General features: G+C 41.5%; 1 protein-coding gene across 1 annotated transcript in view; it reads right to left on the bottom strand.

The window, feature by feature from the left end:
• Window positions 1–1,761: 1,761 nt before the first annotated feature.
• The window catches only part of PCOLCE2 (procollagen C-endopeptidase enhancer 2), a 71,476-nt gene continuing 52,894 nt past the window's right edge, over window positions 1,762–20,343 (bottom strand). The window contains exons 6-9 of the mRNA XM_032408532.1: window positions 10,665–10,819; window positions 6,788–6,871; window positions 4,571–4,738; window positions 1,762–2,334 (exon numbers count right to left, since the gene is read on the bottom strand). Coding sequence (XP_032264423.1) covers window positions 2,204–2,334; window positions 4,571–4,738; window positions 6,788–6,871; window positions 10,665–10,819 — 538 coding nt within the window. The 3' untranslated portion in view covers window positions 1,762–2,203. The remainder of the gene's footprint in view (window positions 2,335–4,570; window positions 4,739–6,787; window positions 6,872–10,664; window positions 10,820–20,343) is intronic.

Genomic DNA, 20,343 nt, shown 5'->3' with positions numbered 1-20,343 from the left:
AAAAATAAAATTAAAAAAAAAATTCCTAAAAGAGAAATAATTCCCAGAAGTCATCTAGTCTAACTCCTTCAATTTATAACTAAGGAAACTCAAGTTCAGTCAAAATAAGTGATTTATTAAACAAGAAAGAAATTAAGAAATGGTTGTTGGGCCAAAAAGAGCAAGGTCACTATTCAGCTTATCTCTGTTTTGAATAATTGAATTAAAAGACAAACCAGTGCCATTCGTTATTAACCACTGATTCCCTCAACAGTTCAAAGTCTTGTGTCAGAGATGTCAATGGTATAAATAGTTTGGAGTCTTTTTCCCAATTTTTACCTCACTGTGACTCAGGCACCCACCCAGCACAAATGGCAGTCTTTCTGCTGGTAATGCACCAATTAGAAGAGAAGGAGAAGAAATACAACAATCTTTTTTTTTTTTTTTAAGTAATCCCCACACCACACACACCACACCACACACACTCCAGACGAGTCATCTCGAACTCCTGTTCAAGAGATCAAGAGTCGCGTGCTCTACTGGCTGAGCCAGCCAGGTGCCCCACAAATACTGAAATCTTTGGTAATCATTGCAAAGTCTCATAACATGCGTTCTCGAACTCCCCAGCCTTGAGAAGGTTAGAATCAATCAGGATTCCACAGTTACATCCTGGCTGGGCACAGCTGTGCCTTGTGGGGGGCCTTTCTAGAAGGTGGCACTGGCCAGGGAAGTCAACCACCAACTCCTGCCGTTCATCCACCTTCTCAGCTGCTGAATTCTCTGGGACTGATGGGGGCAGCCCAGTGGGAGAGGTTAGGAATGATTCCTGACCCCACAACCAGCCCACATTCATGGCTTGCTTGTGCTCAGTCAGCTGCCAAAACAGAGAGATTCTTCCTTTTGAAATTTTTTTTTTTTTTTTTGCCTTTTGAATGGTCACTTCTAGGGCTGGGAATTTTTGTGTTTACCCAAAAGAAACTTTTCCTTATTTCTAAACCTTTGGTTCTACCACGAGAGACCTTGTGACCCAAGTCTTTGTTCGTCCCTGATGTGCTTCCCCCCGTCCTCAGACAGGGATGGCTGCCCCCTCTTCCACAGCTGCTGGCCGCAAACTCCTGAGGGCTGGTTGCCACAGCCATTGCAGGTTCAACAGCTGTGTGCAGAGGCGGGGAGTTCCTTCACAGTTCCTCCACCACTGAGTGAAAACTCATTCCTCAAAGGCCACAGCAGAAAGCATCCTAGCTGATGCAGCCTGATCCAGTTAAGTGGGGAGGAACAGGACCGGGGCATCAGACTCACCTCTAATTTCAAGTCCTATAAAACGACCCATGGTGATTTAGGCTGCAAAGGAAACAAAGAGCCAACGCTGCAAAGTCAGGCTAAGAGGGTTTTCCTCTGGGGCAGGGAGGGCCTCCTCTGGTGGCAGGGAGGGCACTGGGCTGGAGCCAGGACTTCTGAGCTTGAGTGCCAGCTGGGTCTCTTGGGAGATGTGTGCTCTAGATGAGTCACTAAATAGACCCGAGCTTCAATTTCTGTTACAAAATGAAGGAGGTGAACTAGATCCCTGAGGGATGCCATTCTAACACTAACGTTCTCTGATTGTCCAGAGAATTATAGTCTACTTACATTACTGGATCCATCCCGTCCCTGAAGTTCTTGGAATGCTAACTCTTTCAGCAAAGTGTAAATTGATGCCAAATTGATATGTAAAAAAGGAGGGAAGATCCTTTTTACAGTGTCCCATTTTCTATAAAAACAAGTTTAATGGCTGCTATGTAATCATTTAAAAATATTTTATTAAGCACTGACTTAAAAAAATGCAAGAGAAGAATATAACACCTCAGAGCAAATGCTTGAAGGTAAAACAAATATCACTATAAATATTGCACTTATAAAATCTCTTTTTTACATCTTCACACAACTTATTTCTAAAATACCCTTTTACAGAGATGTATAAATAAACTGCTTCCACACTGAGAACGCTTGATACATTGTTTCCTGTCACCGCACTAAGTCTGCAGGTTCTCAATCACGCATCTGTTCCTCTCGGTGCAGACACAGAACTGCCACCGGTGATATCGGAGGTCTCACACCTACATCATGTGAAGAGTAAATCTTTCTGAATGCTCAATATTTAATATATAAGATTTTTTTTTCTACAGAGAAAAATATAGATCTTTCAAAGGCAATGACAGAATGCAACTTAAATTGACACAGTTCACTATTAACATTGCTTGTCTTTCAAGGCATCCAGAAGCTTCTGATTCTTGGTCTTGAACATCATGATAAAGCTGTCTGGCATGATTTTGCCTCGCCCGTCTTCACCCACCTGGCCCATAATAATGTAATTTAGACCTAAAAAAAAGAGAATATAAATTAATTTTTTCTCTATGTGTATTATCTTTTTAATATTATTTTTAAAGATTTTATTTATTTGAGAGAGCGCACATGAGCGGGGGGGAGGGGGAGTGGGAGAGGGAGAAGCAGGCTCCCCACCGAGCAGGGAGCCCGACATGGGGCTCGATCCCAGGACCCTGGGATCATGACCTGAGCCGAAGGCAGACGCTTCACCAACTGAGCCACCCAGGAGCCCCTCTATGTCTACTGTTTTGATACAACTTAGACTATAACTTACCTCTAGATAAATGATCTGTAAATGGTATAATTATACATTTTGTCTATCCAGGATAAAGTCCGGTTTAAGCCTCTCATTAGAAAAAAATCTGAATTCAACTAAGTAACATGTCCCAGCTCTGCCACCACTAGGAAGATGGATGGAGTGAGGAGATCCGGTCACACCCTGCTCTGCGGTGCTGTAGGCCCGGGGGATTGACTGAGCGTCTGCCGTGCACAATGCACTGCGTCCATGTGGAAGGCTGTCCTTCCTCAAGGGGCCTCTCTGCTCCCGGACACGTCATCCCCAGATGGCCTCTCATCGTCCCCTAGTGCTTCTGGATTCCCAGGCATTTGGCAACTAACGATCCACTGTCTTCTGCTGCTGTGGTCGACTTGAACTGTTTTCAACATCTCGAGCATTTATACTATGGTAGTTTCTTGAGGACATGGGTGCATCATCTATTTGCATTCTCACAGTTCCTTGCAACAAATAGGAACTAAGAAGTACTTCTGTCAGAGACACACTCTTTTGTATAACAGTGTGTCTGGCTAAGTTAGGCCTAGACTGGGGCCCAAGCTAAGGGTATGTTGGATTCAACTCTGAAGATCTACACTGTCTGAGAAAAATGTCATAAAGGAGGTGTGTATTACCGTCTCTTATTCTCCCTCTCTCCTGTGTGTCATAAGAGAAATACTTGTGTCCTTTCCTCTGGCATGACCCTTCCTCTGTGGGCTACCACTGTCCTCATAGTGACCTTGAGCCTGTGCAAGCTTGGAGGGCTGTGCAGCTGGGCGCCTCCTCAAGGCTGGGCTGCCAGCATTGTGGTGAGACCATGCAGTAAGTTTCTCCACGGACGTTACCTGCTTCTCCTGGCAGTGCGGGGGAGAAGGGTTAGCTCTTACAGAGCCTTTGCTATCCCCTCTGAAGACTCAACGTGCAGCTGCTAGCCTCTAGGCTCTCCCTCTCTCTCTCTCTCTCTCTCTCTCTCTCGTGTGTGTGTGTGTGTGTGTGTGTATGGTTTGGTTTGGTTGTGGGAGAGGTTTGTAATAAGACTGAGGAAAGGAAGGAGCTGGGATTGGACAGAGAAATCGTGGTATATCACCCGATGGAATACCAGGCATTATTACCATTCCAGAGAGAGAGAGAGAGATCTATCTATATGTGCCTTTTGTGGAAAGATGTCTACACACATCATGTGGGGAAAGTTGCAGACCTATTATAGCACAATCTCATTTGTCTAACTGTGTACACGTGTGCTTTCTATAGATAGAAACTTTCTAGAAGGAACTTTTCATGGTATCTCTGGGGAAAGGGCAAGAGCTTCACTTTTTATTTTATTTCCTTCTTTACTTCCTTAAACTTTTCAAAAACCATAAACATACATTACTTTTATAAGTTAAAGAACTTGTGAAAAAAAAAATCCTGAACCTCTGGCTCTGGACTTTTTCCTTTTTTTAACTTTCCCTTTTTCATAATTTCTCTTAAACTGATTTCCATGTGTGGATTTGATGATTCTATATCTGCAAATGATTCCCAAATCTTTAATTGTAGCCCATATATACCCCTCTCTTCTGAACTTTAGCTCCGAATTCCCTGCTCCTTGCTGGATATCTTCCTCTAAACTTGCATGGGCCCCTTAAGTGCAATAGCTGAAAATCTCTTTCCCCCCGAACTGCTCCTTCTGTGTCTGTTCCTTGTTGATCCAGCTTCAAATGCTTCTTGGATCTTTCATCATTTCCACTCTCTCATCTTCTGCCACAAGTTACAAGAACTGGGACCAGAGCCCCATTCTGCCTGACTCCAAAGGCCTGCCTTCTACACCAGAAGTGGGCAACACATTAAGCCTGATCTCACTTCCCTTGCTCAACCAGGGCATGGAAAGATCCGAGACTTGCTTGGACTCTCTCTCTCTCGTTCCCTTCTCTGTCCTCGATCTCTCCTAGAAGAAAGACCAATGTTTTCCTCCATACTTACCTCTCCTGAGGAGAGGGCACTGCTTGCAGACCACAATGACCTTGGCACTCATGTTCTTGCCAGCCTGCTGAATTGCCAGATTTCCCTCTTTGTAGATGTTGATGATCGAGACGGTGGCATGCAAGCTTCCACCTCGGGTGACAGTTGTGATCACGGTGCCGGCCAATACTGCCGAAGAAAACATGTGGAAATAATATGGCCATGAAGGCAAACGCAGGCAGAACTGAAAATAATTGTACGTTTTTCTAAGTTTCAGATAGGTAACATTTTAATGTTCAAGAGAAGGCCATAATAGAGCTATCGGATTTGATTCTGCACATTTGTCCCCAAAATTCAGGTTGGAAAAAAAGAGGCCATGGAGCCATAATGTTACCCAGGTTATTAGGTGTTGATACCCAGGACAGAAACCTAAATGTCTCCTGCCCTGCGGTCTGTTGCTGAGGTGGGAACTCTTTACAATGTTTTATCCAACATGGGGACCATTTACCAAGTAAGGGAGAGGCTTATGAGCCTCTATCTATGAATACACAATAAGACCTTGAGTTTTTAGAGACAATATGATACTGAGGTTGCATGACAGGGGTTTGAGCCATGAAGATCTGAGTCTTCCTGTCTGTGTGGTTGAGTGCCTACCTTTCTGTGTCTTTCCCCCTTTCTCTTTAGCTGTCCTCTCTCCTTCAACTCGGGTTCATCCCATGGGTCCCCATCTCTAATTATCAGTAAATATCTGTGTTTTTCTGGGTCTTTCTTATCCACCTTGTATATCTCATTTAACAAAGTAATATTTTCTTGCTTTAAAAAAAAACAAACCCAAAAAAACCCTAGTAAAACTCAGTTGCTTTTCATTATGTAACCCTCTCTTTCTTCCATTGTGATGTAAGAGGTAAGAGTCTCACGTCGGAGCCATGGAAGGCTGGATGCTATATTTCTCAAAGACATGCTTTTGGTATTTTGTGGGTGACAATTCTGTGTGGTGCAGGACTTGGATTGGGAGAATGTTTTATGAGCCTTATCCCTGTTACCAATGCAGGCTGAGAACCAGTGGGCCACTGGGGATGGTATTTGGTCATTTTGCCATGTAAGAGAGTCACAATGGAATAAATCAAGTTTTGGACTTGGCTGACCCGACCCTTCAGGATAAAGTGAGAAGTCACTGCTTATGTAGCAGGCAAAATCCATAAAATCAGAATTCTTACCATGCCTTACTTTGATTCCTGGTGGTAAGTGTTCACTGCAAAATGTTAGTCTAGAGCCAAGGGAAATCACGTGGCTCCAAAGGACATGGAGGGAGATTTCCTTAGGCACCTCCCACCAAAGACTAACCTGGATGTGATAGCAATTTGTTTTCATTTTTATGCCTGTTATTTGAATTTCAGCACGCAAACTCCAGTAAGGTTTAGGGCCCTAGATTCTTCAGTGTCTTCACACCTTTGCTACGACATAGTTCGTCTGGGCTGCAGAGAGTCACCACCTTCAGGCACAGAAAAAGCAAGCCAAGCCTTTTCTGGGAGACCCTTCATTCTGGGTAACATATTTAGGTTTTAGCAACTTTCTTTTCCTGACAAGACTTTTCTTCAATGTCCCTTTTAAAAATAGCCCACGTAATTAAATTTGGTATCTCTTGCTCTTCAGTGATTTTTACAGAAAGTGCCATTTTTTTTTTTAATTGGAGAAAGCTCTTAGAAATTCTAAGTCATTAGGTAGTGTCTCCTCAGGTTTCAATTTATAAGCATTTCCAAATAGATTTCAGGTTCCCAAGTTTTAATTTAGTACTTTGGAAGGACATGACAGAGGAAATACTTGAATTTCTTCTGAGAAAGGCCAGCTTGGATTGGTTTCTAATTTACTTAAGTGGAATTACAGATGTGTGAAAAAATACTCAGGACATGAAAAATATGTGAGAAAAAGTGTACAGGGTTTTTCAAGAACACTGAGCCAGCCAGAATACACAGAGCAGCAGTATCATACTCCAGGAGTCAAACTGGTAAGTTTATGTGAAAAAAAGCGTATTTTCTGTATACATATTATTCTCAGTTGTGAACTCTAACACTTTGAACAGCACTAGTCAACGTACCTTAGGGTATAGGAAAATCTTTTCTTGGGTAAATGAAGAGTGTAACTGACACTTTACCATCACATTCATGGCAGTTCCTTTGAGATTAAGCATGCAGTCTCAAGTTTCTGATTAAAGAGAAAAGGTGGGGTTTTATTTCTTACCAAAGTTACTTGAACAGTAATTGCTCTCCAGAGTCCCCGTCCGTCTACACTTTTGTTGACACAGGGCCACTGTGGGTTTTAAACCTAAATTCAAAGAAGAAAGACATAAGATTCAGGAAAATGAATTCAAGCATGATTGGTGTTTAGACCTGAATCCATCTATTTAAAATTCCTATTTATTTCCCTGAGCCACCAAGCTGTCATTGTAATGAAATCATTCGAAAACATTCAAAAGAAATTCTTTAAGCTACCAACTACTGCTCTAATTTCCTCAGGGTAACTCAATACCCTCTGCTGTATTTTAAACCTGTGATCAAAGATAACCCAAATTTAGCCCTATTCTCTTCTTCCCTTATATATAACTAACACTCACCAAAAACAGGCGCAGTCTCCATGCGCCCTGCTTAGAAGAAGCCAGTACAACAAATAAGAACTCAGAAAATATAGGTTAATTCTTCACTTTACAAAAGGCATCCAACGGTGTTCCCCCTGAGGACAGAGGGAGCTTTCTTGGTGCATTTAAAATACACAGCTGCCCAAATGTGAGTGGTATACGTTTGGAGAAACACTGCTCATGCATAAAGTGTGTTATACCTGTAATTAGATGTAACCGATCACTAAACATTTATTTTGAGCCCATCATTGCCTATAAGGATCTTAAGAACTGAGAAGTTGACTAATTTAAAAATAAAATGAAATAGGTAAACACAGTCGTTCTCCAGCAAAGGTGATTTTCGCCCTCGAGTGACATTTTGCCCGGCCCGGAAATAGCTGTGGCTGTCACGGCGAGGGCCGCTACTGCCATCTAGTGGGTAGATACCGGGCATGCTGCCAAACATCCTACAGGAAACCGCTCCCCACAGCAAAGCATTATCTGGCCCAAAATGTAAATGCTGCCAAGGTTGAGAAACTGGGGGTTAACGAAATGAAAATATTTAATTCCCATTATCATCAATAAAAAAAAAGTTTCCAAAATATTTGCTAATTATTCACTTACATGTGGCAATATGCTAGGAAGAACCAAACAACAACTGGAACAGAATTGTACTCCCCGGGCAAGATTTTGCAATTGTAACATTGCCCTTCTGATATGTTTTGTGAACTCTTCTGTGAATTTATTTATTTAGTCTTAATTTGTACCCATACTTAACTCCAAAAAAGGATCTCAAGTGGATCACAATATTAAAATATGTACAATTTAATGTTAAAATACATATAATAGCATCTGTGTGTGTATAATTTTTTTTTTTTTTTTTAAGACAAAGAGCTCAGAGAACATTTAGACGGAACATTGTTCCAGAAGTTGGGGACCTAACTTTACCTAATGAACTGAGACAAAAAGTAGCGGCATTAGTGGTTCTCCATGTCTGATGAAAGAGCATGCTTTCCGTGGACACTGGAAACGGCTCTTCTCAACCTCGGAACATTAGTCTGGAAACTGGGTGCGTGTCCCACCCTGCTCCTTCCCTCCCATTGGTAGATCCCTGCTCTGTTGGTTTTAGGTCATCATTAGAGCACCCTGAACCTTCTCACCTCACTGTCTGCTCTCTCCCTGCACTCCCCGCGTGGCAGGTGGTCCCCGGCCCTTCCTCTCCAGATGCACCTGCACCCATCTCGGCGGGTCCCCCCCACCACTCTCAGTGCCGTGGCTCCATCCTTCCCAGACGTTCCCTCTGCCCTGTCTCCATCACTCAGTCCCAGGCTCACATGTCTTCCTGCTCGTCCTTCATCACCAAGCTCTCAAATTTAGACATCCTAACATCCAACGTAGCTGTCTCTCCTTCAAGCTCTTATCTTTTCAGTCTCCTTTGCTAGTATATCCTCCTTTTTAAAAAGTTGGAGTTTCTAGAGATTGAATTCCAGCCCTTCTCCTTTCTCCCCTAACCCCTCCTTAGGTGACCTCATTCTGGATCACGGTGTCAACCAGGTAGGTATATGTTGATGATTCTCAAATGTAAATCTCTTGCTGAAATCTCTTCTGGAGGAGGCCATGGATCAAACTGGACTTGACTAGTCCACTTGAGTGTCTCACAGACACCTCAAACCCAACAAGCCACAGCTTAACTAACGACTCTACCCCTAGACCCGGTTCTCTCCTTCGGTGAATGGTCTCATCATCCCCAGAACTGTGCAAGCCAAGCACCCCCCTGATCTCCCTAGTCCAATTAATCACCAATGAAAGACCTGTCAGTATCTCCCAAGGCCCCTGGCTTGCACTATAGTCATCATTTCTTGACTCTCTCTGTATTTCTGTCATTGCACAGTTCACCTGGACAACCACAAGCGCCTGTGACCTCTTGACCCTACCATCCATTCACCTCACAGTGACCAGAGTGACCTCCACGAAGTGAGAATCTAATCCTGAACTTTGCCTAAATCCATCGACAGTTTCCCCCACACTTAGGATAAAATCCTAATACTCTAAAATACTTAGAAGCATAAGGAGAGAGGTGGTAGGACCTAAAGACGGAGCTAGAAAGAGAGGCTAGTACAACACGTGAAGGGTCTTATACATGGCATGAAGGAGTCTGACTCCCGTGCTGCCCATTCTGGTAGCCACTAGCCACAAGAGGCTTCTTACATTTAATTAAATTAAAATTCAAGTTCTCCGCGTCACTAGCCACATTTCAAGGGTCCCCTAGTGGCTACGGTATTGGATAGCACAGGTGTAGACCATGAATTCAAGTGGGAGACATGGTCTGCTTTGTGTGTGTGGAGTGGGGCATACCATGGGGAGGTAAGATAGGGGAGCTCAAGGATGATCTACTAATGCTGTGGACCATGCTTGGGAAAGCAGTGAAGAAGCAGATTTAAGGCAGAAAATAGTGTGATAAAAACGAGTTGAGTTTGATATGTTTTAATTTAAGTGGTTAGCAGTCACAAAACCTTAGGAGATAATTATAAATTGATGCTTGCAATTTCAGAGAAAGTTTAGGACTGAAGATAAAAATCTAGGGAGCCAGTTAATTCACTGGAAAGAATAAGGACATCAGTGTCCCCTGAGATGAGCTGGAGAAATAAGAAATACTGCTTTAATATTAGGCAGTACATGTCTAGGCCACGAGGTGGCACACTTGTGGAGTGCTCAGAAAAATCAGCCCTTTCTGGAAGTGCCTGCACTCGGGTCAGGCCTACTTTGGGTGCAAGCAGAAAATGGTGGGCAATAAAGCGGGGCTCATTTTCAACCTATCTTGTATCTTAACTTCAGATCCTTCATTCCCACTTTTTTCTAAATTCTCCCAGACTTAGATTTTGAGATCTGATGCCTGAACTCTCAGTGGGTGAAGCTGACAGGATGCAGAGACTCGGCATGGGGCTCCACTCTTGCCTCTCCATTTCTTAGGTCATGCCCCAGACCAGAGTTTCCCAGCTGGCTTCTACAACACACTGAATATTTTTGTTTGATTTACCCCAATTTGGGGGAAAAAAAAATGTATTTTGCACAACCCATTTCAGAGCGAAGCAAAACAAAAACAAAACCCAAAAACCTGGCAGATGTGAAAATGGACAAGTATCAAGGCCCTAGAACTTCAATCTAAAATACAATTCTATGTAATAAAAAGAAAGCCATAATTTTTATAAGTACAGAAAAGAAAAATTGGGCTTATAATGATCTGTGCCTATACCAGCATTCCTAGTATTTTTTAAGTGGTCATAATTTTCTTAGATGACAAAAATTATTTGCTTATAAACATTTTTTACACCTTACACTTTTCTTTCATTAATGGAGTCGTATTATTGTCTTAGATAAGTTTTCATCTTATTTAACTTATTTTAGTTTCAAGTATCTTTGTTTTAATTTTTTTTTTCCTACCTCAAAAGCATTTTTCTTACACTCCTGAAGTTTGTGCACGAACATCAGAACAGAAGGACTCACCTGTGGTTACAGGGAATGTGGTGGGAACAGGTGGTGCTGCAGTTGTAGGCAGTTTTTTTGGCCTGAATTTGTAGTGACCAATAAACCCATCTGCAGTTAAACTTAAGTCTGATAAAAACTGAATGAGAAGTTCGTTTCTCTCAGATACAATTGGCCTAAAAGAAGAAAAAACATTAACAAAAATGTTTTTAAGTGGCACCCCTCTGAAACGTAGAATTCTGCTTTCCATTAATTTTTGATAATAGATTGATATGTGTAATCTTAAAAGTTAAAATACTTCAAAAGGCAAAAGTCTCAATCTGCTCAGTATTAATGCTACTAGCTAACATTTACTGCGTGTTTGCTCAGTTCACCACTGTGCTTTATGTGAACTCTCGAATTCTATCTTCACGGCAACCCTATTATTATCCCTTTCTTCCCGAAAAGACAAGTGAAGTTCAGAGAGTTCAAGTGATTTGCCCAGGGCCCTAGAGCTAGTATGTAGGGGAGTCAGGATTTGAACCTAGGACCAGGGAGACATCGGGACCAATGTAAACATGGAAGCTGTGGCTGGTTCTTCACGAGCACCTTAGCGTTTGGCCTGACGTGGGAACCACACTGCTTCTTTTGACTAAGACTCTGGATTTGAGCTGGCCGGGGAGCTAGGGATGCTGGCCAGAGAGAGTCAGATGGAGAAATCTGATGAACAAATTCCCACACCCTGTGAAGACTCAGCCAGAGGGATCATCTCAGTGGGCTGGTCACCAGGGGATAAGAAAGGCGGGACTTCCATTTCATTTTTAACGAAAGCTCTGATGCATGCCCGAAATGGAAACATTTCTGTTTATAATCTCAGTAGCGGAATGCTGTGAAGGAGAGAGAGAAAGCGATGGCTTTGGTGGTTATGAACAGCATCATGGAGAACTCTAATTTTAAAGCTATTTTAGGGGCTTGCTGGTTAGCTGGCACTAAAAATTTAGTGGTGACAATAACTGAGGCTCAGAAGCACTCGTAAGTCTTAGGGGATAACTATTACATAAAAGAGTTTCATTTGAACTTTTTCTATTATTATTTAAGCAATGGTTAAAAATACTGTGCGGCTAATTCTATTAAAAGACTAATTCAGGGGCGCCTGGGTGGCTCAGTTGTTAAGCGTCTGCCTTAGGCTCAGGTCATGATCCCAGGGTCCTGGGATCGAGCCCCACATCGGGCTCCCTGCTCTGCGGGAAGCCTGCTTCTCCCTCTCCCACTCCCCCTGCTTGTGTTCCCGCTCTCGCTGTCTCTCTCTCTGTCAAATAAATAAATAAAAAATCTTTAAAAAAAAAAAAAGACTAATTCAGAAGTGGAAAAAAAAACTGAACAGGTTATTTAACTGAGTTAATTGGTGGTTTGACTAAACATTATTGAGGCATCTTCTCAGCTGACTCACTTTTTTTTTTTTTTAATTGAGAGAGAGAGAATGATAGAGAGAGAGCATGAGAGGGGGGAGGGTCAGAGGGAGAAGCAGACTCCCCGCGGAGCAGGGAGCCCGATGCGGAACTCGATCCCGGGACTCCAGGATCATGACCTGAGCCAAAGGCAGTCGCTTAACCGAATGAGCCACCCAGGGGCCCCCAGCCGAACCACATCTTAGGCACCAGTGGGCAGCAAACAATGAGGCAACTCCATTTTTTCCCCACCTATCAGCTACTTTGAGTGAGAATGTTTGTGTGTGTGTTGGTGGGGGAGGTAGATCTGTACTTGACCAGACCAGTTAGAAAACTGCAGGATCTTCTCTGTCCTGAAGTCTACAACCTTCTGAGCCAAGGGATGGGACAAACCTAAATGTGAGCTTTGTGACCTACATTTAGCATCCTGGTCACAAAAGTGATGGAGATCATTGAGAAACAAGCCTTTATCAGAAATATTCTGTCTTGCTTTTGAAAACACATTCCATTAAATAAATACAATGTGCATGAAACACAATACCCCACTACAATTACAAATAAAATCCATTAAACTTGTTTAAATGATAAAATTACAAAAAGCACTTATTACAAGCAGCAAAGGAAACCCCAAGACCTAATCAGGTCAGCCTTCTGGGCACGATGTTACAATTATAGTGATCATCTAATGCCTTTTCTATGAGCTAATCTTGGGAGCGTTAAATTGGAAATTGAATTTTCTCAAGGAAGAGTATTTTAGTAACAAAGACATATTTTTGTTATGCTGCTACTGAGCTTTAGCATGAATGTGACAGAATCACAGTGCCATAAATGTTCTGAGGGCCATGTGTTGCATCTGCAAATTAATGTTACAAATCACTAGAAAGGCAAGAGGAAATCGAACTTGGATTCATTCCATGCTGGCAGATCCCGGGAAGGGTGGAGGATGCTGTTTGGTCTTACAGAGCTAGCTGTGTTAGCTGTCTCTGCTTTGTCATCCCAGCCTTCCTCTTCTTCAATCCCTACGGCCAGCCAACCACCATGTCCTGCCAGTCTTGTGTCCTGAACATTTCTTGATCCACCTCCTCCCCTCCGTCTCTACCATCCTTCCCTACCTCCTCGACTTCACCTGGACCCCCTGCCACAGCGTTCTAACCAGCCTCTCTGCTCATCTTGTCAGGGATGGAGATTCTAAGGCACTGGTCCTGTCATTTCCTGCCTAAATGCACCCTAAAGTCTCCCGTGTCTGCAGGGTGTGGAACCCTGCTCAGCACTCCTGCCTCCTCTCTCTCTCTCTAGGCCCCAACTCAAGGTTTGGGCTCCAGAATAGCATATTCTATGTACCTCTGTTGATGGAGCTCCTTCTACTTGGAATGAGTCCTCCCTTCCGCCTATGACCAACTGCAACTAAGACTAAGCTCCTCCCAAAAACCTCTCCGACCTCACCACTTGTCCCAACTGGACCGAAGGACTCCTTGTCAGAAACCCACCCAGGACATTCCTTTGCCAATTCACCAGCTGCCTTGTTTCACCCCTCCCACTACTTATCTTGGCGTTTTTTATTTATCTTTATATCCCGCTACCTAACAGAGTGCCCACCACATGGCTGGGGTTTAATATATATTTCTGAACGCAATCCAATGGTATTGAGATAACTGCACTGAACGAGACACAGGGATGATGAGGTGATCTCACCAACCACAACACTCCTCCTTCTAGTCAGGCTTTTACCCCCCATTTCAAATAGGTTTTCTCATTTTCTGCACTGCCCCATCCCAGAAGTACTCTATGAAAAAATATTCCTCTGGTGAAAGTGTTAGTCGGTAGGCTGGCTGTCAAACTATTCCAGGCAAACTCCTCAGAAGTGAGAGGTGCTCAACAGCCATCACTCCATCCCCCCCGCCTTCACGGAGGCAATCACTACCCTGAATTTTGTGTTTATCCTTTCCTTTACCTATAGATTTACCAATATATATGCACCACCAAGCAATATACTGTATAGGTTTGCATACTTTTCAACTTCATATAAATGAAAGGGTATGGTATGTATTTTTCTGTTATTTTTTTCACACTCAACGTTATAACTGTGAGATTCATCCACTGTTTTCCACTGCTGCATTGTGTGAACTAGAACATGATTTAACTATTCTTTTGTTGATAAACATTAGGCTTATTTCCTCTGCCCTCCACTACAAACAGTATTGCTAAGAATAATCTTGTATATGTCTTGTGGTGCACATGGGCAAAAGTAACTTTAGTGGGCACACCAGGAGGGGAGGGTACATGCTCCCTGCGAGATCACAGGATGTATGCCCATTTTCAACTTTGTTAGATAATGCCAAGCTGATTTCCAAAGTTGCTGTACCAATTTACATTCTTTTCAAAGATTTATTCACTGTGCAGCGTTCTTTTGGGAATGCCTCTTCATGTCTTTCCCCATTTTTTTCCTACTGAATTGTCTTTTCCTTATTAATTCTTAGAATTTTTTTTTCTTTAAGATTTAATTTATTTATTTGACACAGAGCGAGAGACAGACACAGAGTGAGCACAAGCAGGGGGAGCAGCAGAGGGAGAGGGAGAAGCAGGCTCTTCGCTGAGCAGGGAGCCCGATGTGCGGCTTGATTCCAGGACCTGAAGGCAGATGCCCAACAACTGAGCCACCCAGGCACCTCTAATTCTTAGAATTTTTTTTTAAGATTTTACCTTAAGATTTTAAGATTTTATCTATTTATTTGACAGAGAGAGACAGAGAGAGACACAGGGAGAGAAGGAACACAAGCAGGGGGAGTGGGAGAGGGAGAAGCAGGCTTCCTACTGAGCAGGGAGCCCGATGTGGGGCTCGATCCCAGAACCCTGGGATAATGACCTGAGCCAAAGGCAGACGTTTAACAACTGAGTCACCGAGGCGCCCCTAGAATTTCTTGATATATTCTGGACCCAGAGGTCTTTGTCAAATGTTACAGATATCAGTTTCTGTTTTGTACCTTCTCTTTTCCCTCTCTTTAAGGTGTATTTTGATGAGCAGAAATTATCATTTAAGTTTCCAATGCATCTGTAGTTGATTTTTGTGTGATACAATTCATTTTTCCCATAAGAATAAAACTTATCCCTGCCTCATTTTTCAGTGGGGCCATTTTTTTTTTTTTTACTAGCTGACATGTGGGTCTCTGTGATGTGCCCCATCTGCAGACATGTGTGGATATGTTTCTGGCCTCTCTTTGGTGTCTTCATTAGTCTGTTTGTCTATTTCTATTAAAACCTCATTGTCCTAATTACGACAGCTTTCTGATATGGCTCCATCATGTAAGGCAAACCCTCCTGCCAGGTTCTCCTTCAGAACTGCCTAGTGTCATCCCCGTCCCCCACCCCCTTGCAATTCCATGAACATTTTAGAATCAGGCTGTCATGTTTTGTTTTGTTTTTTAAGATTTTATTTATTTATTTGAGAGAGAGAATGAGAGAGAGAGAGAAAGAGAGCACATGAGAGGGAGGAGGGTCAGAGGGAGAAGCAGACTCCCCGCTGAGCAGGGAGCCTGATGCAGGACTCGATCCTGGGACTCCAGGATCATGACCTGAGCCGAAGGCAGTCGCTTAACCAACTGAGCCACCCAGGCACCCCAGGCTGCATGTTTAATGAAAAACCAATTTTGTTATTTTTAAATGACACTAATTCTTCCCATTCATGAGAAAGTATATAGCTCCATTTACTGAGGTCTTTTAAAATACCTTTGAATAAGGTCTTATAATTTTCTCTATTAAGGCCTTATACACAATTATGAGATTTATTTTTGAGTATTTTATATTTTTAGTTGCTATGAAAATAATATGTTTTTAAAAATACAAACTTTTTTTTTTTTTTTAAGTAGGTTCTATGCCCAGCAAAGAGCCCAATGTGGGGCTTGAACTCACGACCCTGAGATCAAGGCATGAGCTGAGATCAAGAGTTGGATGTCCAACTGACTGAGCCACCCAGGCACCCCCAAAATTGTTTATTCAAGCTTTTTAAGAAAAGATATTCTTGAATAAATTAATGTTTCCAATAAATAAAAATTTAAATCTACAAGTCACACTTTAATCTGGTAACATATACAATTATATTAGTAGATTTTCTAAGTTCAAGCCAACCTTGAATTCCTGGATAGAGAGCCTTTTTTATACATTGTTAGATTTGACTTGCTAATATTTTTTCTTTTAAGATTTATTTTTCATCACATTCATAAGTAAGATTAGTCTTTAATATTCTCTTTTTGGTTCTGTCCTTACCTTGTTTTGGTGTCAATTTATACTAGCTTTATAAAATCAGCTGTGAAAAAATCCCTATTTTTCTCTGGAAGAATCTGTATACTGTTGGCATCATTTGTTCCTCAAATGTTTGTTAGAACTCATGGAGAAAAACAATCTGGGCCTGATCCCCCCCACCCCACCCCCCTTGATAGGAAGACTTTTAACTACAGATTAAGTTTCTTTAATGATTATTTGGCAATTCTGGGTTTTCTTTTTCCTGGGTCCATTTTTGCTTAAAAAAAAATGTATTTTCCCCAGTTGTTGAATGCACTTGTTTTCGATTTATCCATTAGATTAAAATTGTTAATTGTTTTTCAAATCTTCTACATCCCAATTTTCCATCCTTCTCCAATCGACAGTTAATCTATGAACTACTCAAAGAGATGTGTTAAGAATCTCCTACTAATTCGTTCTTCTGCTGTTAGAGTATCTAGATTCAATTGGATCTCATTGATAGCATTTTTAAGTTCTGCCAGTTCAGCTTTCATTTTTGCCCTTAGAGACTCAATGTTGCCATTAATCGATTTCTCCATTCTAGCTATGGTCTTCATAACTGTTACCCTGAAGTCCATCTCTGACATCTTAGTTATATCTGTATCCATTTGTAAATCTGTGGCAGAAGTCACAGTCTCTGAGTCTTTCTTATTTTGGGGGTTCCTCCTCCTAGTCATTCTGTTGAGGGGTGGTTGAGGGAATGTACAGAGTCCAAATTATTGACCACAACCCAAGTAAGATGAACCTGTTTTGTAGGGACCTTAGGGTTGTTGGCCTCTTGTTCTCCCAGCCTTTCTTCTGGGGGAGGGGCCTGACGTGCTGTTACTCAGGCAACCCTGTTTGGGCAGAGTTGCCCTGCCCCCTGTCAAAAACTAATGAAGTACTGGGGCGCCTGGGTGGCTCAGTCGTTAAGTGTCTGCCTTCAGCTCAGTTCATGATCACAGGGTCCTGGGATTGAGTCCCACATCGGGCTCCCTGCTCTGCGGGAAGCCTGCTTCTCCCTTTGACCCTCTCCCCTCTCATGCTGTTTCTCTCTCGCTCGCTCTCTAATAAATAAATAAATAAAATCTTTAAAAAAAAAAACTAATGAAGTACTGTATGGTGACTAACGTAACATAATAAAATTAAATTTAAAAAAAAAGAATCTCCTACTATAATAGTGGACTTTGCAGATCTAGTAATTTTTATTTATCTATTTCTTGCTTTATATATTTTTCTGTACATATAAGTTTACAATTATTATACCTTCCTGATAAATTGTACCTTTTATCATTACACAGTAACTATTTTTAGTAATGCTTTCTGCCTAAAATCTACTTTTCCGTGATATCAATAAAGCTATGCCAGTTTTCTTTCAATTGGCCTTTGCTTCCAATATCTTTTTCTATCCTTTTAAGCTCAAATGCTCTGTGTTATTTTTTTTGGAGATATGTCTTATAAACAGCATATATTGGATTTGTTTTATTATCCAGTCTAATATGCTTTGTCTTCTCACTAATGATTTGATCCATTTGCATTTATATTGATTACACATAGATCTAGATATAATTCTACCATCTTATTTTATGCTTTTTTTGTCTTTCCTTTTAAAATGTTTGTCCTTTTCTCTTTTCTTGCCTTCCTTTGGAATGAACTTTTTTCTCATTTCATGTTTTCTCTCCAGTGTTTTGGAAGTTAAAGACTCTAATGGTTGCCCTAAATTTAACATCCACATTTACTTTAGCATATTACACAGCTTAATATCTTCACCCTATTCCTAAACAACACAGGAGCCTGCAAGTCCTTCAGCTCTTAGGACCAGGATCTTCGCTCAGTGTTTCCTCCTGTAGTTCAGGTCTTTATTCAGTGACTGCTACCTTTCTGCCTGAAGTACAGAATATGAAGTTTCTTTAGTTAGGGTCTATTGGTAGAAAACTCTCTCAGCTCTTGTTTAACTGAAAAGGTCTTTTAATTCTTTTATTCACAAACAAGAGATTTTCGAGTAAATAATTCTAAAATACATGCAGGAATGGGTATATTAATATACCCCCCAAAAAGTTTGTATTTTTAAAAAGATATTATTCTCATAGCAACTAAAAATATAAAATACTCAAAAATAAATCTCGTAATTGTGTATAAGGCCTTAATAGAGAAAATTATAAGACCTTATTCAAAGGTATTTTAAAAGACCTCAATAAATGGAGCTATATACTTTCTCATGAATGGGAAGAATTAGTGTCATTTAAAAATAACAAAATTGGTTCTTCATTAAACATGACAGCCTGATTCTAAAATGTTTTGCTTAGGATTTATTGAGTTCTTGAATTTAATAATTGGTATCTGTCATTTATATTGGAAAAACTCAGCTATTATTTCTTCAAACATTAAATTTCCTACATTCTCTATTTTTTTCTTATGGAACTCCAATTAAATGTATATTAGATCCTTGCACTCTAGCCTCTATGGCTCTTAACTTCTTTTTTATATTTTTCATGTATTGTCTTTTTATGCTATATTCCACGTAATTACTTCACAACTCTTTCCCAGTTCCCTAATCCTCTTTGGAGCTATGTCTTATCAGCTATTTAACACATGTATTCAGTTTCTTGTTTAAATTATCATATGACTTATAACTGACTGAGCCACCCAGGCGTCCCGGAAACTTTAAATTCTTGACTACAGTTTTTTTGTACAGTCAGGTAGTATAAATTCTAACCTCAAACTCACATGTGGACTGGTTTTTAGTTAGGAATTCTCATGAGAGACTACCTTTTCTTCCCTTTACCAAACAGCCAATTTCCTTACTATCTCCCTTGGGGAGGAGGAGAATGAGTTCAGTCACATTGGTGTCACTTTCTATGGGTGCCTTCTTTATGTTCTGGTCTTTGATCCAGTCTCGTCCCTTGCCTGGACCCTGAGCTCTGTCTCCTATCTCTAAGCCTGGTCTGTTGCGAATGAAGTTCTAGGTTACTAAGAACTGGCACATGTCCTGAAGGAAGCTGCCACCTGCAAGTACTTATTTATCCTTTTGGATTTGGGATTCTCAACATTTTTGACCTCTGATGAGTTGTCTTATTTTTTGCCAACTGAGCAATGTTTAAAAAAATTTTTTTAACTTAGGAACACTGTTTGGTGTTTATCCCTGTACGATTTTAAAGGCTATCTACTCTTCCATATTGCTAGGAAATGAAACTTGAAAAAAATTTTAAAAATATTTGAATATAAAGAGAAGGAGAGACATGGCAGAAAAAGCTACAGCAGGATAGAGTCAAGAAAGGGTTCCTTTTTTTTCTTCTTCATTCAGGAGAACTTAAATTTATAGGTTATGGGAAAGAAAGAAAAAAGGAAGCAGAGGTAAAAGATGGAGATGATGGAGAAAAAGAAGAGGACTATTGGATAGAGGGAAGTTTCAAGCGAGAAAAGGAGGAGGTCAGAAGGAGGACATAGATGAAAAGACTGGCTTTGAATAGAGGAGGGTGTGGTAGGCTGAAGAGTGAGCCCCCAAGATGTCCACACTCCAATCCTTGGAGCTGGTCAGGATGCTACCTTATGTGCAAAGGGACTGTGCAGGTGTGATCAAGTTAAGGGTCTTGAGAAGGGGAGAGTATCCTGGATTGTCTAGGTGGGCCCTAAATGTAACCACAGGTGTCCTTAGAAGACAGAGGTTTGACTCCAGAAGAGGAGAGGTAATACGAGCACAGAAGCAGAGACAGGAGTGATGTGCTTTGCAGATGGAGGAGGGAACCACAGCCAAAACATGCAGCAGCTTCTTGAAGCTGCAATAGGCATGGAAACGGATTCTCCCCTCAGAGCTTCCAGAAGGAAACAGCCCTGCTGACAGCTTGACTTTAGCCCAGTGAAAGTGAGTTCAGACTTCTGACCTCCAGAAGTGTAAGAGAATAAATGTGTTGTTTTAAACCACTTGGTTTTCGGGCTCCCTGCTCAGCAGGAAGTCTGCCTCTCCCTCTCCCACTCCCCCCTCTTGTGCTCTTTCTCTCTCTCACTCTCTCTCTCAAATA

The sequence above is a fragment of the Phoca vitulina genome, unplaced genomic scaffold (genome assembly GCF_004348235.1).
Source record: "Phoca vitulina isolate PV1807 unplaced genomic scaffold, GSC_HSeal_1.0 scaffold10, whole genome shotgun sequence".
Lineage (NCBI taxonomy): Eukaryota > Metazoa > Chordata > Mammalia > Carnivora > Phocidae > Phoca > Phoca vitulina.
This window is presented reverse-complemented; position numbering and strand designations above follow the sequence as displayed.